At 44.6% G+C, this 20,125-nt stretch overlaps 1 protein-coding gene across 1 annotated transcript in view; it reads left to right on the forward strand.

Moving 5' to 3' along the window:
- Positions 1 to 20,125, forward strand: part of MTAP (methylthioadenosine phosphorylase) — a 52,671-nt gene that overhangs the window by 17,639 nt on the left and 14,907 nt on the right. Inside the window, exons 2-6 of the mRNA XM_053301708.1 lie at positions 8,940 to 9,026; positions 10,969 to 11,027; positions 14,528 to 14,695; positions 16,374 to 16,476; positions 19,283 to 19,522. Coding sequence (XP_053157683.1) covers positions 8,940 to 9,026; positions 10,969 to 11,027; positions 14,528 to 14,695; positions 16,374 to 16,476; positions 19,283 to 19,522 — 657 coding nt within the window. The remainder of the gene's footprint in view (positions 1 to 8,939; positions 9,027 to 10,968; positions 11,028 to 14,527; positions 14,696 to 16,373; positions 16,477 to 19,282; positions 19,523 to 20,125) is intronic.

The raw sequence follows: 20,125 nt of genomic DNA on the forward strand, positions 1-20,125 counted from the left end.
TAAAATAGTGGTCTAAGTATCTAGTACGCATGTGATGAATGATTCATTGTTCATCGGGTGATTACTCCTTATTTGGTTATATCCGGTTTTCTTACCATGGGAAGCTTGGCTGTCTCAGCAAGTTTCATAGATACATTTTAGCTGGAGAGAGATTATGACGCCCATCATGAGAGGCAGTGATGTCCCTGAGCTGGGCTGGGGTTACTTTAAGTTAAGATGAGGTTTTCTAAGTAAAATGGAGTTGCTTTGGTTTTCTAAACACATCACTTCCTTGTGTGTGGCAGAGAGAAGGTGCCCAAATATGTAATCTGCTTCATTTGTGTCCACTGTTGTCTCAAATACTTTCCCACCAAAAGGTATTCGCACTGGCCCTGACTAGCAGTTGGGGGACACAGTGCACTGTCTAGTTGGATTGTGGGAGGCTTATGAACGGTGACAGGTGTGCTTTGTGAGCAATTTCCTGGAGCTGTGAAGCCATGCCCACAGACTGGCACCAGCCTGGCTGTACAAGTGTGCGGAACCAAGCTTGGAGGACCAGAAAGTGGGAGGGGAAATTCTGATCTGTCTCTGGAGTTGCACAAACTGGGAATGGGGGATTGTCTGTGACGTGATCCCCAGTTTAGAATGTCAACTGCAAACTGCAGTTCTAAGCCAGTTCCTGCGTTGTCTAAATGCAGCCTAAACTCCAACTAGAAACAAAAACAGGGGGTTTCAATCTGGTAAATCTTAGATTGTATCATAACACATTTGTAATAGGACAAACTAAACATTGGAGTTCCAACATCAAAACTGAAACTCTTAGAAGGTTGCACTGGGCTCCAAGTATCTTAAATACCCTCACGGACCATTTTTCTATGATACAAGCAGCCTGACATGCCCGGAAGGAGTTAGCAAGACAACTGAACTTTGATTCCATATAGACATGACATTATGGGGAGCCTGCACATATTAACTGGAAATCAGCCAATTTTATGGAAACAATGTGTAGCAAAAGGAGTCAACTGTCCATCACAGCTGACAAAAATGAAAACAATAACTACAAATCCTTTGTAACCCTGCAAGAAGATTTCCGATTGCCTCCATCAAGTGCATGGCAATATATGCAATTGGAACATATATCTGCTCAGTTTGGACTTGACGCCCTGGCAGCCACGACAACTCCAGATATTCTAGTGCATGCCACAAGGATGTCCTTTCTCCCAAAATTAAATAAATACCTACATGTCCTGGTACATGGAGATATTAATGAAACTGCCCCGGAGTTATTGGTGAACACCCCTAGATTTGTGTTCAGGCTTGCGTGGGGAAATTAGCTCAGAGGGGACAGTTTCATGTCAGAATTAAATTTGCTCAAAGTTGTGGACCAGGAAATGATTGGACTGAGGCAAGATTTAAGTTTCAAAATCAAAAGAAAGTCTTTGTTGTAGGGAGGGGTACTGCAGAAAGAAATGTGTAGTTAAAGCAATATTACTATTAAAAATACATTCAACTGCAAAGAGGTGTTTCAGCTTAAAGTCCTAATTGTTTAAGTTCTCAAGTGGGCAAGAGAAAGAGGTTTTTAGAGGGGGAGACGGCTGGATTTAAGAAAGGGGAATAGAGATATAGATGGGCCTAGCAAGGGGCAAATGTTCATATCATCTGAGCTGGACGAAGAGACCTCTGGGCTTCTGGATTGACTGAAGGACCTCGTTCCTCGGGACAGCTCGGTCAGAAGCAGGGGTGTGAAGGTTGGAGGGGTTAGTTGATAGAAATGAATCCATGAATGTGGTCCGTCCATGAGACCAGCTTCTTACATTGGCGAGGAAGACTGGGCAGATCAGGCTGGGCAAGAAAGCTGAGTGGTGTGAAGTACTGAACACAACCTGCCATGGTGGCCTGTTAACAGTAAATCACCCAAGTAACTGGTACACGAGGAGCACACTGGATCGTGGAATTGGGGCCAGATATACCCCAATTCATATCCTGGAGGAACATTCCAATTGACCTTTTTTGTTGAATAGGTGTGTTGGGTGGAACCAGCAAGGATTCCATTGTTTCTGATTGCTTTTCCTGAGTGTAACAATTTGGGAATTGCCGAGGTCCACCAAGGCTTTTTGTCATGAAAACAGAGTGCATAGAAGTGAGGAGAAGAAATCTGCATGGACGGATAGTCCAGTAATCCAATCAGTACTTTTTAATGGGTGCATCTCTAGGTGCTTATCTCTGACTAAACCTCTTTTGTGAGAGGGGAGAGTTACCTCCACGAGCCTTATCTGCATTCTTCCTGCTGAGTTAATTGGTGCATTTGCTTGCTGCTATCCTTTGCAAAACGAGGGGATGGTGAGGCAGTTAACTCTGAGTGCAGAGTGACCTTGGCTGAAAGTTAAGCTGCTTTGGTTAAATTCTGGGATCTACTTAGGGTATCCCAGATAGGGAGGGTGTGCATCTGCTCCCCTTTCCAATTTGCTTGCTGGGAGCCAAATCTAGGGGCGACTAGCCCACTTTCAACTAAGTGACCTGTCCCCATGTGCCACAAATGGAGAGCTCACGATGCTCTGAGGCTCCTGAGCATGTCAAGAGTGAGAGATCCAAGCCTGGAGATTCAAACACAAATGAGAGAGTGGGGCTCTGGGAGCCGGCAGAAAAGCATTGATAGGAACAGAGACCTGGACCCAGGCTTTGATTTACTTAAGAATCAGTGGAATCTTGAACTCTCACATAAATTAACACCAGCACAATGGCATGAAATTTTATGTAGTATTAAATACAGCTCATTGGATATTAAATTGTATCTTATTCAACATAACATCATTTTCAGGGTTGACTGGACCCCCTTGCATCTTAAGCGTTTAAAACTAGCTTCAAATAGTAACTGCTGGAGATGCAGTAATCCTCAAACAGACTTAGTACATATGTTTTGGATTGTCCTACTGTGCCATGCTTCTGGAAGGAGGTTAATATATTAGTATTAATTTAGTTATGGCTTCATCTCTCGAACTGAAGGGCTTAAATACAGTATTGTGCTACATCCCGGCTGATTGGAGACTAAATCCAAGTTCTAAACAATGGCTGTGGAGCGGTCTATTATTAGCCAAGCAACATATACTGCTGCAGTGGAAAACACCAAATCCACCAAGGATTGAGGACTTGGTGTGTGATCTGCTTGAGCTAGCAGCACATGAAAAATAGGCCCTTATCAAGGCAAATAAACCTGATAAAAAGTCAGACATTTGGGACAACTTGTTGAATTATTCATAGAATAAGAACCCTTTTGACTTACCCATATTTATTGTTGCAAAGGTGTGTGTTCCTTCTCTTCTTTCCTTTCTTTTCTTCTGTTTTCCTTCTCTCTCTTTCACCTTCCCTCTATCTTATCTTTCCTTTTCTCATCCCCCCCCCCCCGCAACTGGTGTGGGGTGGCAGGAGGCTAGCTTGGGATGGGCAAGGCTGCTTCAGGGTGGATATGGGGAGGGAAGCGGGAAAGCTGGGTGGTGTTTGTAAACCAAATAATGCCAATAAAAATTGTAAATACTTAAAAAAAATAAAATGGGACTCTGAGCAATGCTGCATTATACAGAACAAAACCTGGCAATTTTGCCCTGGATATAAGGAGTCTTTTCATTATATGTATTCAAATTGGTAACAACCTATGTTTCTATTATTATTATTATTATTATTATTATTATTATTATTATTTACATTTATATCCCGCTCTTCCTCCAAGGAGCCCAGAGTGGTGTACTACATACTTAAGTTTCTCTTTCACAACAACCCTGTGAGGTAGGTTAGGCTGAGAGAGAAGTGACTGGCCCAGAGTCACCCAGCAAGTATCATGGCTGATGGGGATTTGAACTCAGGTCTCCCTGATCTTAGTCCAGCACTCTAACCACTACACCACGCTGGCTCTTTACTGGCTTCCAGCCTGGCTCAAGCACCATTAAAATGAGGAAATTGCTAGCTCTGGTTATAGAGGAAAATTTGAAAGTGTGCAGGCCAGTGCCTTTTGAAGGCTCAGAAAAGGAAGGCTGTATCAGATGTTTGCCTATCTGGGTATGCACTGAAGGGAGCCACAGCCAGTGAAGTGCTGTAGGGAAGTGCGAACAGGTTTGATTCCGAACCTGCTTGACAGCGAACTGGTTCGCTTCAGTGGCTCGATATTGGGCTGAACACCCTACCCATCCCCGTTCAGTTCAATATTGAACCGAAGCCCCCAAACCTGTGGGGGGGGTCCAAGTTTATTTTATTTAGGGGGGAAACTCACTGCTGCTCTAGGGTGCTTTTCCAAGACTGCGCATGGAGGTCTCTGAAGGTTCTCCCTCCCCCTACCGGCCTCCAAAATGGCCACTGCCATGGAAGGCAGGCCCAGGACAAGCCGAAGACTGCCCAATTTGGGGGATTTGGACAGTAACGGAGGCCAGCAGGGGGAAGGCTAACCACTGGAGGGACCCCCCCCCCGTGGACTCAGAGAAGCCGCTTGTAGCTGGGGCATTGAGGTTTTCCCCTTTATTTATTTATTTTTACATTGCCCCTCCCCCCCACACACCCTGAACTGAAGGAGGTTCGGGCTGCACAAACCTGAACATTCCCTGTCTGGATCGAGTCCAGTCGAGACTCAAACTAAACCGGGCAGCGTGGTTTTGTGCAAACCCCTAAAGTGCAGTGCAGCGTATGCTTGTCATGAACACTTCTAAAGCCCAAGGCCTGACGAGTTTCCATTTAGAGCTAGTATAGAATAACGGACCAAGCAGCTCTCCTGCAAACTACAATTCCTGTAATCCCAGGCTATTGCCCACTATGACTGGGGATGATGGGAGCTGTAATCCAAAAACTGCTGGAGGGCCAAAGTTTTGCAGCTCTGGGCTAAAGAAACTGGTTTGGGTTAGCCCCCAGTTCAAATCTTGCCTCTGCCATAAATTCACTAGGTAGATGAAAACAAATTGCTTTCTCTGTCTCAGACCCCCATCTGCAATCTGGGATTGATACTACTGGCCTACATTACAGGAATGTTGTAAGGATTACAGTAATGTATAGGAAGTGCTTTGAACCCCCTAAAGAACTTTAGAAATCTAAGTATTGTAGCCTTAAAGTACAAAACTGATATTAAGGTACCAGATTATGGTCTGGTTGTTCTTGCTTATGATAATGTTCTGTGCAAAATGCTTTACAAATCTTAGTTTTCATTATTTATTTTTAATTTTATTTATTGTTACACTTGTATACTGCTCCAAACCCGTGTCTCTGGGTGGTTCACAATGACAAAACAGCTAAAAACACATAAAAGCAATTAAATGTCATCAGCATACTGGTAATACCCAGCTCCAAATCCCCTGATGATCTCTCCCAGCAGTTTCATGTAGGTGTTAAAGAGCATTGGAGAAAGTACGGAGCCTTGAGGGACACCATACTTAAGCTCAGATCTCGAAGAGCAACAATTTCCAATCGACACCATCTGGAATCTGTCCAAGTGGTAGGAGTGGAACCACTAAAACAGTGCCTCCCACCCCGACACCCTCGGACGTTCCAGAAGGATACTATGGTCGATCGTATCGAAAGCTGCTGAGAGATCCAAAAGGACCAACACACTTCCTCTGTCGATTCCCAATTGGAGATCATCCATCCTTGACCAACCAAGGCAGTCTCCACCCCATAGCCCGCCCGAAAACCAGTTTGGAATGGGTCTTGATAATCTGTTTCCTCCAAGACTGCCTGGAGCTGAGAGGCCACCATCCTCTCAATTACCTTGCCCAGCCATGGGAGGTTGCTAAACTCTGAGGGATCTAAAACAGGCTTCTTTAGAAGAGGTCTTATAATTGCCCCCTTGAGACAAGGAGGCATCCTGCCCTCCCTCAGAGAGGCATTTATGATTTCCACCGGGCCGTCTACAACAGCCTCCCTGCAACAGCCTCCCTAAGAGAACAAGTGGTAGGCCTCACTGCTCCAAGCAGCTTGTCCACATCCTCAGGAGTCACAAACTGAAACCGATCCAGTCGAATTGCATAAGAGGAATTGTCGGATGCCTCCAGTTCAGACATCAGATTAATTGTGGAGTCTCCATCTAAGTCGGCCCGAATCCAAGAGATTTTATCTGTGAAAAATTCTTTTAAACACATCGCAGTGGTTAACTGATGACTCCAAATTATGGTTCAAGGGAGGCTGGGCAGATACTAGTCCCCTCACAACCCTGAACAGTGTGTACATGAACTCACAGAGGCAATACGGGCAGAAAAGAACCACTTCTTTGCCGCACGTATTGCCTGAGCATAGATCTTTAAATGTGCTCTATGTTGTAATCTATCGGATTTGAGTCGAGTCTTTCTCCACTTGCGCTCCAGTCGCCTACCTTGCCGTTTCAGCCCCCGTAGATCTTCCGTATACCAGGGGGCCAGTTTTGAAGTGGGTCGGAGGGAACGCTTAGACGCAATCGTGTCTACTGCCCTGGTGAGAAAGTTGTTCCAATTCTCAACCAGGGCATCAACAGGATCACCAGCAAAGCCAACATTAAATCCCTCCAAGGTTTCTTGGAATCCTACTGGATCCAATAACCTCTTTGGGGTTAATTCTAATAGGCCCCTCTCCCTAATAGGCCCCTCGCCCCTGCGGAGGTGGGAAGTGGTCCTAAGTCCAACCTTGACCAGATGGTGGTCTGTCCATGACAATGGGGAAATCACAAGAGTACCCACCCACGGAACACCACCCTGATCAGAGTAAAAAACCAAATCAAAGTGTGACCTGCAATATGTGTCGATATAGAGACCACTTGGGATAGGCCCATAGTTGTCATGGCCGCTATGAACTCCTGAGCTACCCTGGACAAGTTGGTCCCAAAATGAACACTGAAGTCACCCAGCACCAAACTCTGGGAGACTCCAACGCTAGTTCCGAGACCAAGTCCGTGAGCTCAGCAAGGGATTCTGTTGGGCAGCGGGGCGACTGGTACACCAACAGAAGTCCCAATCTATCCCTGGTCCCCAGACTCAAGTACACACATTCAATATGATCCAATACCCTAACAGGGACCCTGGTCTCCTGGTCCCATTATGTAGGACATAGTGCTGAAAGACATGCTTTATTTTTAAAACAACAACAACAACTTTGGACTTGACTGGCCTTACAGTCATCAAAGTCATCCCTTTCCCAAACATAAAATGAATCTGAGGTCAGTGGGGTAAGGAAGGAAAATCAAAACAAGAGCAGTGAGAATAGTCAATTTATTTGAATTGGACTCATTTGAGACTGAGCAGCAAAGGGTCAAACTCAACTGGCTGTTGATCATGTTGGCGCCGGTGGCAACTTCCCTATTAGGCTGGGGAGTGCGGGGAGCATGTTCATTAGGATCATGATGCTGGATGGGGGCAGTAATAATAAAGGGTGGTAATAATAAATAAATCTCCCCACTTGCCATGGATACAATCCTGACCAGTCCCTACCCTTCATGTTGCTGCTACTATTTTTAATGTTTTTTAAAATGTTTTAATTTTTCTGATCATTGGATTTTAACTATTGAGTAATGTCTTGGCGGTGTATAAATATAGTATCTGGCCCGCCAGCCAGAAACCACGGGTGGGGGTGGGGGGAGAAGCGGGCCAAGTGGGGGAGAGAAGCAGGTTGGCCGGGCTGGTGGAGGCGCAGATGCTCTGTGCCCGGCTCAGCTAGTGTTAAATAAATCAAAACTCCTGCTTGAAAAAGCAAACATTGCTGTGGACTGCATCATTACTCAGAGCCCCATAAGACCTGTTGCAAATTCAGCAGTTGGAACAGCATGTCTCCAGTTTACCTTGCAGGAATCTTCTGCTGAGAACAAAACACACATTATGTCAGGCTTCATGAATGCTTTTATGAATCCTTTGGCAACAGCCAATCTGCCTCCTCCACTCCTATGCCTAACCTACCTCACAGGGTCATTATGAGGATAAAATGGAGAGGGAGGCCCAAGATGCCATCTTATGCTCCGCAGAGGAAGAGCAGGATAAAAGTATGATAAACATGAGTTTTCACCTAGCCATAATTCCCAGGCTTCCTGTTGGGGCAACAATTCAAGCAGAGCGACAGAGCTCTATGGGAATAAAGATTCTAGTTGTGATCTAAAGCCACTGACTCTTTGCAGCTGAAGGTGAGACAGTTCTACTGATTCAGACTACTAGTCCTTCGAGCCTGTGTTGTCCACACTAACTGGCAGCAGGTTTCAAGCAAAAGATCTGAGATGCCAGGGATTGAACCTGGGACCTTCTGCCTGCAAAGCAGAACTATTGAGCTACAGCCCCATCCCTGGACCAGACTGGGTCCAGAGTCCTCTGTAACCTGCAAGGAAGTCAAAGGCAATTTGGAAAGAGTTCTCCAAAGCTAGCAAACTTTGAAAACCATGGCTTAGTTTTGGCTTGACAGGGTAACCTGCATTTTTCATGTTACTGGAGAGTTTTTCTTAGTAAACAGAAGACTCACAACAGCATCACTAACTACTTTGTCTCTCTGGTGCCAGCCAAGAGCCAAGTATCTTCCCCCTGCCTTCCAAGTAGGACGCCCCAGCATCATTTGAGGTGCTTTTGAAATATTCTTGTAACCAATTAAGTATTTTTAAATGTGTCTAAAAAGCTAAAAGCCTCAGTCAGAACCAGTCTGTAATAAATGAATAAAAGTTTTTCTTTGTTTTTTTACCTTTTACAAGCCTCCAAGGGTGGTTACTAACTGAGCAGGAGAAAAGGGGGGAGGCAGAAGTTTGTTCAAGCTTGCTGTGCTTAAAACACACCATCTTAAACTAGGGATTTTTAACCAAAGGCCACTGTGGCTGGGGATGATGGGAGTTGTAGTCCAGCAACATCTGGGACCGAAGGATGTAAATCCCTGAGTTAAACCAAAGACAACTAAAACTTGGTTGTCATATGAGGTTTACTTGTAAATTCAGTAGTCACTGGATCACTTTATACTGTCTCCCCATCTAATCTGGGCTTTTCCTTATCTGCTAGATTGGAATTATTGGAGGGACCGGTCTGGATGACCCTGACATTTTGGAAGGCAGAACCGAAAAATATGTTGATACACCTTACGGGAAGGTACGTATGAATAACTTGTTGCTAGTCTTATCTTTGTGTACAGTGTAAGGTAAAAAGGTAAAGTGTGTCATCAAGTTGATTTAAACCCCTGGTGCCCACAGAGCCTTGTGGTTTTCTTTTGGTAGAATACAGGAGGGATTTACCATTGCCAATACTAGCAGGGATTCAAACCGGCAACCTTCTGCTTGTTAGTCAAGTATTTTCCTGCTGCACCACTTAAGGTGTCCCTGTGTACAGTGTACGTTGGTTTAAAAATCTGAATCCCACTTTCTCTTTCAAAAGAACTCTAAGCAGCTGACAATCAAATAGGTTGCAAACAATAAGAACAATTGCTCAAGCAATGTGCAAAAGTAAACTGCAAATAACAAACGCAGTCTAAGAAAGTGGTGCAGCCCCATCAAGACCATAGCAGTATAACAAAGAAAAAATGGGGTGTGGCCCTATCACAAGAGCAGGAGAGGTGAACAAGAATGGAGGCTGACCACGTCCAAGGGCTGTTCTGAAAAGCCAGGTGTGGAGCACCTGAAGGCACTCGGCGGTGGAGCCAGGTAGGCCTTTCTGGGAAGAGCATTCCCTAGGCTTGCCTTCACCACTGAAAAAGGCCCTGCTCTCCATGGACACCTGCTGCACCTCCATTGGGAGAGGAACATGCAGCAGGACCTCAGATGTTGAGTGGAGTGCTCAGGGGACGTGCATACAGGAGACGCTGGTCCTCTGGATTTGCTTGGAAGGCACTCGCAAACAAGAACTGCTTTCTCAGTAGCTGCACAAAGCATTTGATGCTCAGACATGGGTTTCTCAAACAGTCCACAGTGTCATGCAACAAGCTGGGAATCTTAATAAAGGCTCAAAAATAATTTGTGGTGACAGCACTCTGGGTTTGAGTGAGGGCCTGAAGTATCCCATTCATTCTCACTATGTACCTCTCTGGTCTGTGAGCCAAATGAAGATTTCACTGGTTCATTCATTGTGTACCTTTTAGCATAGGTTTCTGGAATGCGCCCAGTGTTTGATCTTTGGGGTTTTTTCACTCAGACATCATGTTTTACAAGTGTACAGGTGTCAATTACTGTACCTAGATTTATTTTTAAAATGAATCTGGGTACAGGCACCTAAAATGAATGGTAGCGACAGGGAGTGTCCTGCTGTTCCTGTGTTCAGTATAACATGTGAATAACTGAACCTGTGTACAGATCTGTACCTGTGTACATTGCACACTCATCTTCAAAGTGCTGGACATAACGTGTGAATGGAGCTTTAGTTGTGATCTCCTGGCAATAATGCTAATTCCACAGCAGCTGTTTCTAGATATGAAGTTGATCTGTTCAGTTGCCATCTTAGTTGTGAGGCTTGCACTTGGAAGGACATAGGGCATATACATACAGTGCTTATTTTGTGAATTGGATGCATTCACTAGGTGCATCCAGTCTTGGTGTGCGCCAGGGTTTCAGACTGTGCTTCTTGCTTTTCTATTAAGAGGGACAGTAGGCATGATCAGCTCTGTTCCCCTTCATGCTACCAGGGAATAGAATATTTGCCTTTCCCAGAGATGTGCGGCGCATCTAGATTCCACACAGTCACCCAATCAGAAATGCCTCACAGCACCCAATTGTCATGTCTATAAACTTTGCTCCACTAGCAACATTCCCCATTGAAATAAACTGGCATTTTGGAAGAGGACAACTCTTTCTCCTGAGCCACCTATTTTTAAAAGTGATGTTCCCAAAGAACACAGTGTGGCTCTAAGGTTCTCGCTTTTGTCTCAGACCAAGATCTATCTATCTCTGAATGTGGTATCTGTAAGACTTGCACTGTGCAGAAAAACAGCCTATAAATTCAATATGTATTTTTTCCCTTTGTCATGATCATGCATAAATATCCCTTAATGCTTTTTATTTAGTGGCTTCTGTGTTTCTTTGTTTTTGTTTTTTTTTAACTGCAGCCATCAGATGCTTTAATTTTGGGAAAGATAAAAAATGTTGACTGTGTGCTTCTAGCCAGGTATGTGGATTCCTCAAATCATGTTTGAGTTACCGTTGTATGAGATGTTTGCCATAACTGTATGAAACTATGCAATCATGTCTTCTAAAGACACGTGTAATGCTGAGGAATAGATTATATATGCAGGAAGTTCCTCAGTTAACAGGGTTATATAATTTATGATTTTGTCTATTCACTTAGACGACTTCTCTCTTTCCTCCCACCCTTTTGAATGTTTTTTGTCCTTCCAGATTCCAAGCCTTGGAAATTTTCAGCCTAACCATTGCCGTACCCAGTTGATACATGAATAAAAGGAACTAAAAACATGAAATGTTACTTCCCTGGAGTCAGGGCTTGAGACATCCCATTACCATGGAGCCATGGCATCTAGAAATTTAAATGTGGTGTTTAGACTAGGATACTCAGGGGTAGTGTTAATAAATAAAATGTTTATTTGGCCCAGGTAGTCTGTTTCTGTTCTAAGTAAGCTACTTGTAAAGGGGATAAAGAGAAGCCCATTTGCGCGCGCGCGCGCACACACACACACACACACACACACACATCCAAATGTCCACCACTAAGTCTGGTAATGTTGTCAAGTGGCCATTGTCTGGCTCATAAATATTGGGGCTGGCTCTTAGAGTCCAAGAAAATTGGTCAAGGCTAGCCTTGAGTGTTTGGGGTGGAGGAATTCAGAAGCTAAAGACTGCATGTAGAAAATACTCATATCCTAGCATTAAGGACTTCAGGGTCTGAAACTGGAACCTAGCTTAGAGGATTACCTTGAATGCTATGTACTTGACCCTCATAGCTTCAAATGTGCAAGGGTGGTGTGTGTGTGTGTGTGTACGCGCGCGCGCGCGCACGCACGCAGCATCTGTTCCTGAACTTGCCAAGTAGCCTGGAGCCTCTGGTTTGGCCAAGCACCTGTCTGTAAATACTAGATGCCAAACCTTACTACCTTGCCTAATCAGCAGAGCAATACCTTCTGCCTGCCATGCTCCAAGCTTGAGTTCTGGGAGCCCGCTTCAGGGCCCTTCACTAGAGAACACTTCTCCAGGTCTGGAACTGGATGTGGTTTCCCACCGTTGCAGTCCGGCCCTGGTCCCCAGCCATTTTCGGGAGTGAATTGCATAGAGCAGCTTCATACACTGTGATGTAGTGGAGCTGGTGCAGGACGGGTCACCAGCCTGGTGCTTTCCTGAGTCCCAGGACTCAACCCGCAGCAACTATTTATTTCCATGTGGCACACAGCAACCATCATGAGCGGGTGGCTTGCTTGAGCTTGCCTGGTGATTCCCACCAGTTCTGGCCAGAATGCCTCTTTGCTGTGTGTGCCACTGTCCCCCAGCCAGCCGCATCCCCAAGATAGCTAGCCAGCCATTTAGCTCAGCCTGCCACTCTGCATGCACATCATCAGGCAACTCACCTTCCCCTCCATCTGGCCCCCAGAAGCACCTAACCATGGCCAGCTTGCACTCTCCTTGCCCCAAGAGCTGGAGTGACTGAGATCAGTCACTTATGATCCCCGAATGCTGCATCACCTCCTCTCTTTTTTCCTCAGTGGAGTCCATCAGCATGTGCAGCTCTGCTGGAAACCCCGTGGCCTACCTACCTGTACTTAGAGAAGTGCGTGGCTTTTAAACGGAGTTGCTGGGCTGCTGCTGGTGCACACTGCAGGCTGTTCCTCGTCGTCCTCCTCCTCCATGAGCAGAGCATGAGCTGCTCTCTGTTTCCTGAACAGAGCGAGTGGACACTGCCTGCCCTTTTGGTGCTTGCCGCTTTGGGGCTGGGACCAGACTAACTGGGAGTCTGAGAGAACTAACCACAGCCATTGTGCTTCTAAGGCAGGAAGATTAATTTGAGGGTGTAGGGCAGGGCGGGGGGAGTTAAGGCATGAGCTGCTGCTTTGTGGGTTGGCAGAGATTGTGGGGGAGTCATGTTTGCTATAACAACTCTGGAATGGCTGAGCAGAAAACTTTAATATGGCCCATGGTGGTAGTACAGGATCATAGCACGATCTGTGTTTAATTTGAAGATTTAATTTTAAATCTGCCTGTTGACTAATGTGGTGATTTTTTAAAAAGTCTTAAAAAGTTCTTCAAACTGCTTGTTTCATGGCAAAACATGCATTAATTGAAACTCCCACTCTGACCATCAATTCAAGTAAGCTTCATTTGGAGGAAACTGCCCCGTGCCTTCATGTTAAAAAAAAAAAACAGAGTTCTACCTCCTTTTTTTGCTCCCCATGTTATAATTCTGGAATGGCTGGGCAAGAAGCTGTAAAACTGCACACAAGGAGTGGATTCTCTAATATTACTGCATTTTCTGTGATGAGTTTAAAAAACAACAACAAATTAACAGGTGGGCCAATTGACTTCAAATTCAACACATGTTGTGCTGCCATAATGTCTACCACCATATGAATTTTGAGGATTTTCTGCCCAGCTGTTCCAGAACTATATCATGGGGTGCAAAAAAAGTTAGTTCCACTTTTCTATGAAGAAAAGGGGCAATTCCTCAAAATTGGGGTTGAATGATTGTCAGTGCGGGGCTTCAATTCTAGAACTTTTTGTAACTTTCTGCCACAAAACATTTTAACACTTTTTTAAAAAGTTCTTAAAAACATTTTCAAAAATTCACTAAAAATCAGTGGTTTACTGATTTACTTCAAACTGAACATACAGAGTCCTGTCGTCTTGTTCCACAATATTTTACTGTATGATATATTTGTAGTAGTAATTATTTGTAACTGGTTTCTATAATTCAATATGAGTTTGCACCCCATGGAAGTTAAAACTGGCTGCATTTTTAATCTCAATTGATTCCCTCAGAATATAACGGATTGGTGGTGCTAATACAGTCCCATATACTTTGGACAGGCTTATTTTAAGAAGGGTTTTTTTACAGCCTGCATGTTTTGCAGACAAAATAATGGAACAATTGCCATAAAACTGCATTAATAACACAAATTACAGAAAATTTAAAGAGGTCATTTGGTGGTGTTTTCTATTGGGGGTGTGTGGCAGTTGGCTATGGGGCATGGCTGTCAGGTGCGTGCCTGTGGGTATGGCTGCATTTCTACATTTGTGACCAGACCAGACCATTGTTCACACATCATGGCGGCAAGTAAGCAGGAGGAAATGCATGTTCCCAGCACTCACAGATGTTTCCACCACTTTCCGTGTCATCTGAACCTGCCAGTTTTGGATCCCCTTGGCCACCCAACCTCAAATGTTGGTTGCAGGTGTCAGGTGGTGGAAAGGAACCCAAAATGGTCAAACCGACATTGGCGGGTTCAGACAACACACAAAACAGCAGACATACCAGCAGTTCCTTCCTACATACTTGCCACCATGAGAAGCTGTCCATAAATAGGTCATGGGGCATAGAAACCCCCTAACTTGGTGCCTCCGTTTCAAAACTGCAAAGCAACCTCAGCTTCCTAATTTTCTCACCAGTGTGTCTTTCTCTCTTGCATTTTAACTTAATTCATTTCCCCTCCACATTTGTCCCCATAGGCATGGAAGGCATCATACAATTATGCCAACAAGTATCAATTACCGTGCCAATCTGTGGGCACTGAAAGAAGAGGGTTGCACTCATCTGTTAGTGACTACTGCCTGCGGTTCATTAAGAGAAGAGATTCAGCCTGGAGATATTGTCATTATCGACCAGTTCATAGACAGGTAAAGAAGCAAAGGAGATTTTAAGATAATGAAACAAGATCTGACAATCACTGAATTGGATCTAGGACTTGTGAAGGGCCCTTCTTCCTCAAGCATTATTACCCTTGATGTGTGAATGATGTCATTCTGATTCATTCCCAAATACATCACCTACAAAGCTGTACTACACATAGTTTTTAATTAGGCTAACAAATGTGATTCTTTTTCTTTTTTTCTTTTTTTTTGAAACTCTCTTGAGATCATCTGCCCTTCTGAGCCTAGGAAAGGGTGGAGAATCTGTCAAATCTCACACTGACTCTACAAAAGCTCCAGGACAGGGGGAGATCTTTCACTATGTTCCAAGGCTTTTGAGAGTCAGTGGGAGGTTAGCAAGATCCCCTGTCTTCCGTTTGAGCCTGGAGGGAAATTCTCTGACCTAATGTTGAGTCTCCTTCCTCTCCCCAACAGGAGAGTGGAAGGATTAATGGTGAGCATGAATTATAGCTGGCAAATATCTGTTCTTAATCCACTGTCATTGTCCTAGCTTTAACTCCGAATATGAGAGAGACTCAATTATTGCCCATTGAATAAAATAAATAAATACTCTAATCAACACCATTCAGCTTGAGGAGATGATGATGATGATGATGATATCAACATCTCCCTTCCTCCTCTCCTCTTTGTTTTTCTTTCCAAACGTATAAATGTGGTGCACAGAAAGAGAAGGGTTTCTGTGAGTTTTCTTGCAAAATGTAGTTAGTTGGCTCAACACAGCTGCAGATAGAGTTGCAGTATGACATGGAAATATCATACTGCATATTATTCATGAACAGTTTGTGCCTTGTCACCAGGTGCTGATCTTTTTATTGTATTTTATTTTTGCTCAGAGAATAGTTTTGGCTTGGATTTTGGCAGTAGAACAAACGAGAGAAGGAAAGCTTTCAGTTGCTAAAACTCCATCTATAGTTCTTTAGAGAAGAAGATGGTATTTCTTGTTAGAGAAACTGGATCAGAGGTTATACGTTCTACAGCAGGGCTGCTCAACTTTGGCCCTCCTGCAGATGTTGGACTGCAAAACCCATAATCCCTGGCTATTGACCACTGTATCTTGGGATTATGGGGATTGTAGTCCAAAAACAGCTGGTGGGCCTAGGTTGAGCAGACCTGTTCTACAGAAAGAGCCATTCCGGTGTGCAAGTCCAGCTCCGGGGGCTGGTGCTTTGTTTCCTCCCCAGAAGCTTTTCCTGATCCAGTCTCTTGCCCACAATCATGCTCTCCTTATTTCCTGGAGTTCCCAAACTGCGATCAAGACCCCTCTTTCATACTGTGCCCTGTCCTATCTAGATGCTCCATTGCCAATCTGTATATTTCAGCCTTTCCTCCCAAATGTTCTGATCCCATATTTCTTACTTCTAGAAATGTAACATCTATAACAGTACAAAAGCCATCCCTCTTCTCACACTTGGAGCCTCCACACTTGGTGCTCCCTCTTCTTCTTCAGCTGCCACAGGTGATCATTGTACTTGTGAAGCTGGTCTTGTGCCACAGGGCCCTAAGCTACAGTGATCTTGGCTGATTTTTAATAGGGGGAAATCGGCAAGGAGTTGTATTGGGACTGCGAATGTTGTCAACATCCTTTTTCTGTCGGTCCCTAGGCTGTGTTCTCTAAACGTTTGCTCTCTTCCATTCTCCTTCACAGGACAACCAAAAGGCACCTCACTTTTTATGATGGGAACCATTCCTGCCTTCCAGGCGTATGCCACATTTCTATGGCCGAACCCTTCTGTGCCAAAACCAGAGAAGTGAGTGAATCTTGCCTTAGTGTCTATGGCCACCTTATGCATGAGGTGGCCATAGACTTCCATTTGGCAATGGGGAGTGGGGTGGGGTGGGGGGGGGCAGTGGGTGAGCGAATCCTGTGACAATGAATGTTGCTATAGAGGCTCTTCTGATCATTAGAACTGGCTTCTTGAGAAGTGCACCAGGTCTTGGTGGGAAGAACCAAAAACCTCCCTGAGCCATTTTTGGATGGGCGGTATAGAAATTGAATTAATAGTAGTAGTAGTAGTAGCAGCAGCAGCAGCAGCAGCAGCAGCCAGAAGAGCTCTTGTTGAGGTGTACACAAGAACTCCTTGCATGTCAATCAGTGTTTTAAATAGGCTTGATTGTTCAAAGGTTGATGTAGGCAAAGACGTGCTATTCCTAGATTATGAGGGATGAGCTCCTCTCACCCCTCTTGCATGTCTCGTGCTTGTAATTAGGACTGTGCATGTCGGTAAAGTGAGATTTCCACATTCGGAAATCCCTGGGGCCCCCTGCATCAGGAGGCATCAGAATGTGCGGCAAGTGTCTTGGGTAGTGCGGTGATGGTGGAGTGGAGGCCCTTTAACTGCCCACCCAGCACTGGTGCGGGGGCGGCTGAGTGGCACAGTGATTCTCAAGAGCTTGGGAGGATGGGCAGGGAGTGACGCAGGTCAGCCTGGGAAGTCCGCATGGCTGCTGGGAGAACTACCATCCCCAGCTGCCTGTGTGTCCTCCCAGCAGCCACACGGGCTTCCCAGGTTGCCCTGAATCACTCCCTGCCCATCTCTACAAGCCCCCAAGAATTGCTGCACCGCCCAGCCGCCCCTGTGCCAGTGCTGAGTGGGCAGTTAAAGGGCCCCCACCATCACCGCACAGTCTCATGCCTCCTGGTGGTGGGAGCAGGGATTTCCGAAGCTGGAAATCTCACTTTACTGACACACACAATCCTACTTGTAATTTGATTGATGCTCAAAAAGTGTCCATCTCTGTTTTTCTAGGATGTTGCTATATGTTGCATTATGGTGATCCTCCTGCAGAATCGTTTCCATTGACAAAAAGTATAGCCACACAAAGTATAGCCACCAGTATCTGCTCTAGAGCTAAACATGGATCTGCCAAGCCATTTCTAAATCTTCTGCATACCTATGTATGATTTTGTAAATATCGCTGAAAAGCAGTAACGTTCCAGGAGCAGTTCACTATGGAGATTGTAACAGAAGAAGCAGCCTTGACATGTATGGTGACTGGCTGGTTTTATTCCCCCTTTTACTGGGAATTTTCCTGTAAGGACTGATGACTCCTTATCAGGAAAAAGACCTCCAAGTGTATATGTAGCCTCACTCTGCTTCTGTTTTAATACTCGTTCCTCTCCTTGTGGCTTTCTCCCTTGCTGCAAGGTAACCTTTTTCCAGTAGTGTGGTGTGGCTTTAGGTGCACGGCTTTTACCAACCAGAACTACACCCGTTTAAAACAAATAACCAGGTTTTACTATTTCGTTAACAGTATCCATGGCTCATTTTCTGACAAATGCACACAAATATATCCTAATACTGTTTACTTTACAAAAATATTATAAGTAATGGTGGTTAGACTTTATATGAAACAAAACAGAGGAAAAACGCATTCAAACCGAATTGTATAACTTGTCCTGTTTTCCCTATTAAACTGAACTCCTTCCTAACCTTCCTCAACTTATGGTTATATCCTCTATTTTCTCTCAAGTAGTCCAACTTCCCAGTCTATATATAAGTTCCTCCTCCTTTTCTATATACTTATTCCTCATGTATATCAGTCTGACATACATTAACATAATCAATCCCATATGGTCCATTTCACCACAGCAGGTCACTTCAGAAAGAGGAGAAGGAGGGTTGCATGGGCCAACTGCCACTCCCGAGTGCGTGTTCCTCAAAGTCTAGGGAGCCTCACCTACGCTTCCAGGTTTCCATGTTGATTGCAGGGAATATTAGTTCAACTGCCACATAAAGTATAAAGCAAGCAGACTGTAGTCATTGCTAATATGCTAGTTTTGTATGCCAGCTTACTTTTAACTGCAGTCCTAATCAAAAATGTTTTTTCAGTTTGAGATTGTGCTTTTAGTATTCAGAATCCAGATAAATGCTGTAACCATGCCATACTTTCATGGTTCTGCCACCTCTGCTTTCAACCTCCTCAGTGTTAATCTTTAGAGACCACTTGCTTCTACATGTGTAAGTCCTTCAGTCATCATTAAAACACCTTGTTTTGTCTCTTAAAGCACTGAGATGAGACGATGGTTTAAAAAGAATTGGAATGCATTATTTAAAAAGCCACAAAGTGGTGGCTGAGAAGGTGTAAACAGCTTTTACCACCTGCCATCCAAGAAGGAAAACCTATTTCCTTCTGTTTGTTTGGTTTTGCTTACTTTCAAGCCAGTGGTGGCCGGTGAGAGTGATGCTGGCAGGGGGGCCTTTTAAAAGGTACCTCTCGCTGCCCCTCACCATCTGCCACTTTGTCAAGCAGTATTTCGGTCTGCTTATTGGCCACTCTATCCTGGTTCTCTTTCCAGTCCCACCTTGTGATATGTAAAGTGCTCAGAGCAGTTCATATAGAAAAATGAAAAATAAATAAGATGGTTCCCTGTCCCAAAAGGTCTCTCGCAATCTAAAATGAAAGTAGACACCACCAGCAGTCATTGAATAGATGTATAATTTCTTTGTATAGTGGAAGCTGTCCATATATAGACAGGGCCTAAATGACCACTCATGATGACTGGTAAATGAGTCATTTCTGTTGTATGGTTCTCCTCGCCCCACCCGTCTTCAGGTTCTCATGGATGTTGCAAAGAAGCTTGGGATTAAATGCCACTCAAAAGGGACAATGATCACAATTGAAGGGCCTCGTTTCAGTTCCCGAGCAGAAAGTCTGATGTTTCGCATCTGGGGGGGAGATGTTATCAACATGACTACAGTCCCTGAAGTGGTTCTTGCAAAGGAAGCCGGAATCTGCTATGCAAGTATTGCTATGGCAACTGACTATGACTGTTGGAAAGAACATGAAGAAACAGTAAGTAAAAGCTCCTGCTTTCATCTGAGTTTTTCTGTTTTTGACAGGGGTGTAACTACCATTAGGCAAGGGGAGACAGTTGTCTTGGGGCCCCACTGCCTTGAGGGGCCCCCCAGAGGCACGTCACATGACTCCCCATCCACCCGTGTTGCACCCCTTATGAATTATGTTGAGTCTCTTGGAGATCGGCAGTAGCAGAGAGTAAAAAAACTAGATTCAATGTGAACTAGATATTCACCATATTCATAATGGGGATGTGAGTGTAAGTGCACTATATATTGTGAAGTGTGTTTGTGTATATCAGCGAGGGACCCATTTTAAAATCTTGTCTCTGGGCCCACTCCAACCTTGCTATGCCCCTGGTTTTTGACATTGTACGTGCATATGCATACGCATAGTTTTCAAGAGCTATCAGAAGTAGCTGTATCTTTATCATGCTTTCAGGCAAAACCGATGATGTGCCAGTGAGTGATGAAGCCTGAGGGATCCCTTCTAAACCATATGTAGATAATTTTAGAAGATCAGAGTATCTTTTGCATAGCTAAGGTCAAATCACCTCAAAATAGAATCTACAGAGGACAATATTGTGTAACTAGCTTAACC

This window comes from Hemicordylus capensis, chromosome 2 (assembly GCF_027244095.1).
Source record: "Hemicordylus capensis ecotype Gifberg chromosome 2, rHemCap1.1.pri, whole genome shotgun sequence".
Classification (NCBI taxonomy): Eukaryota; Metazoa; Chordata; class Lepidosauria; order Squamata; family Cordylidae; genus Hemicordylus; species Hemicordylus capensis.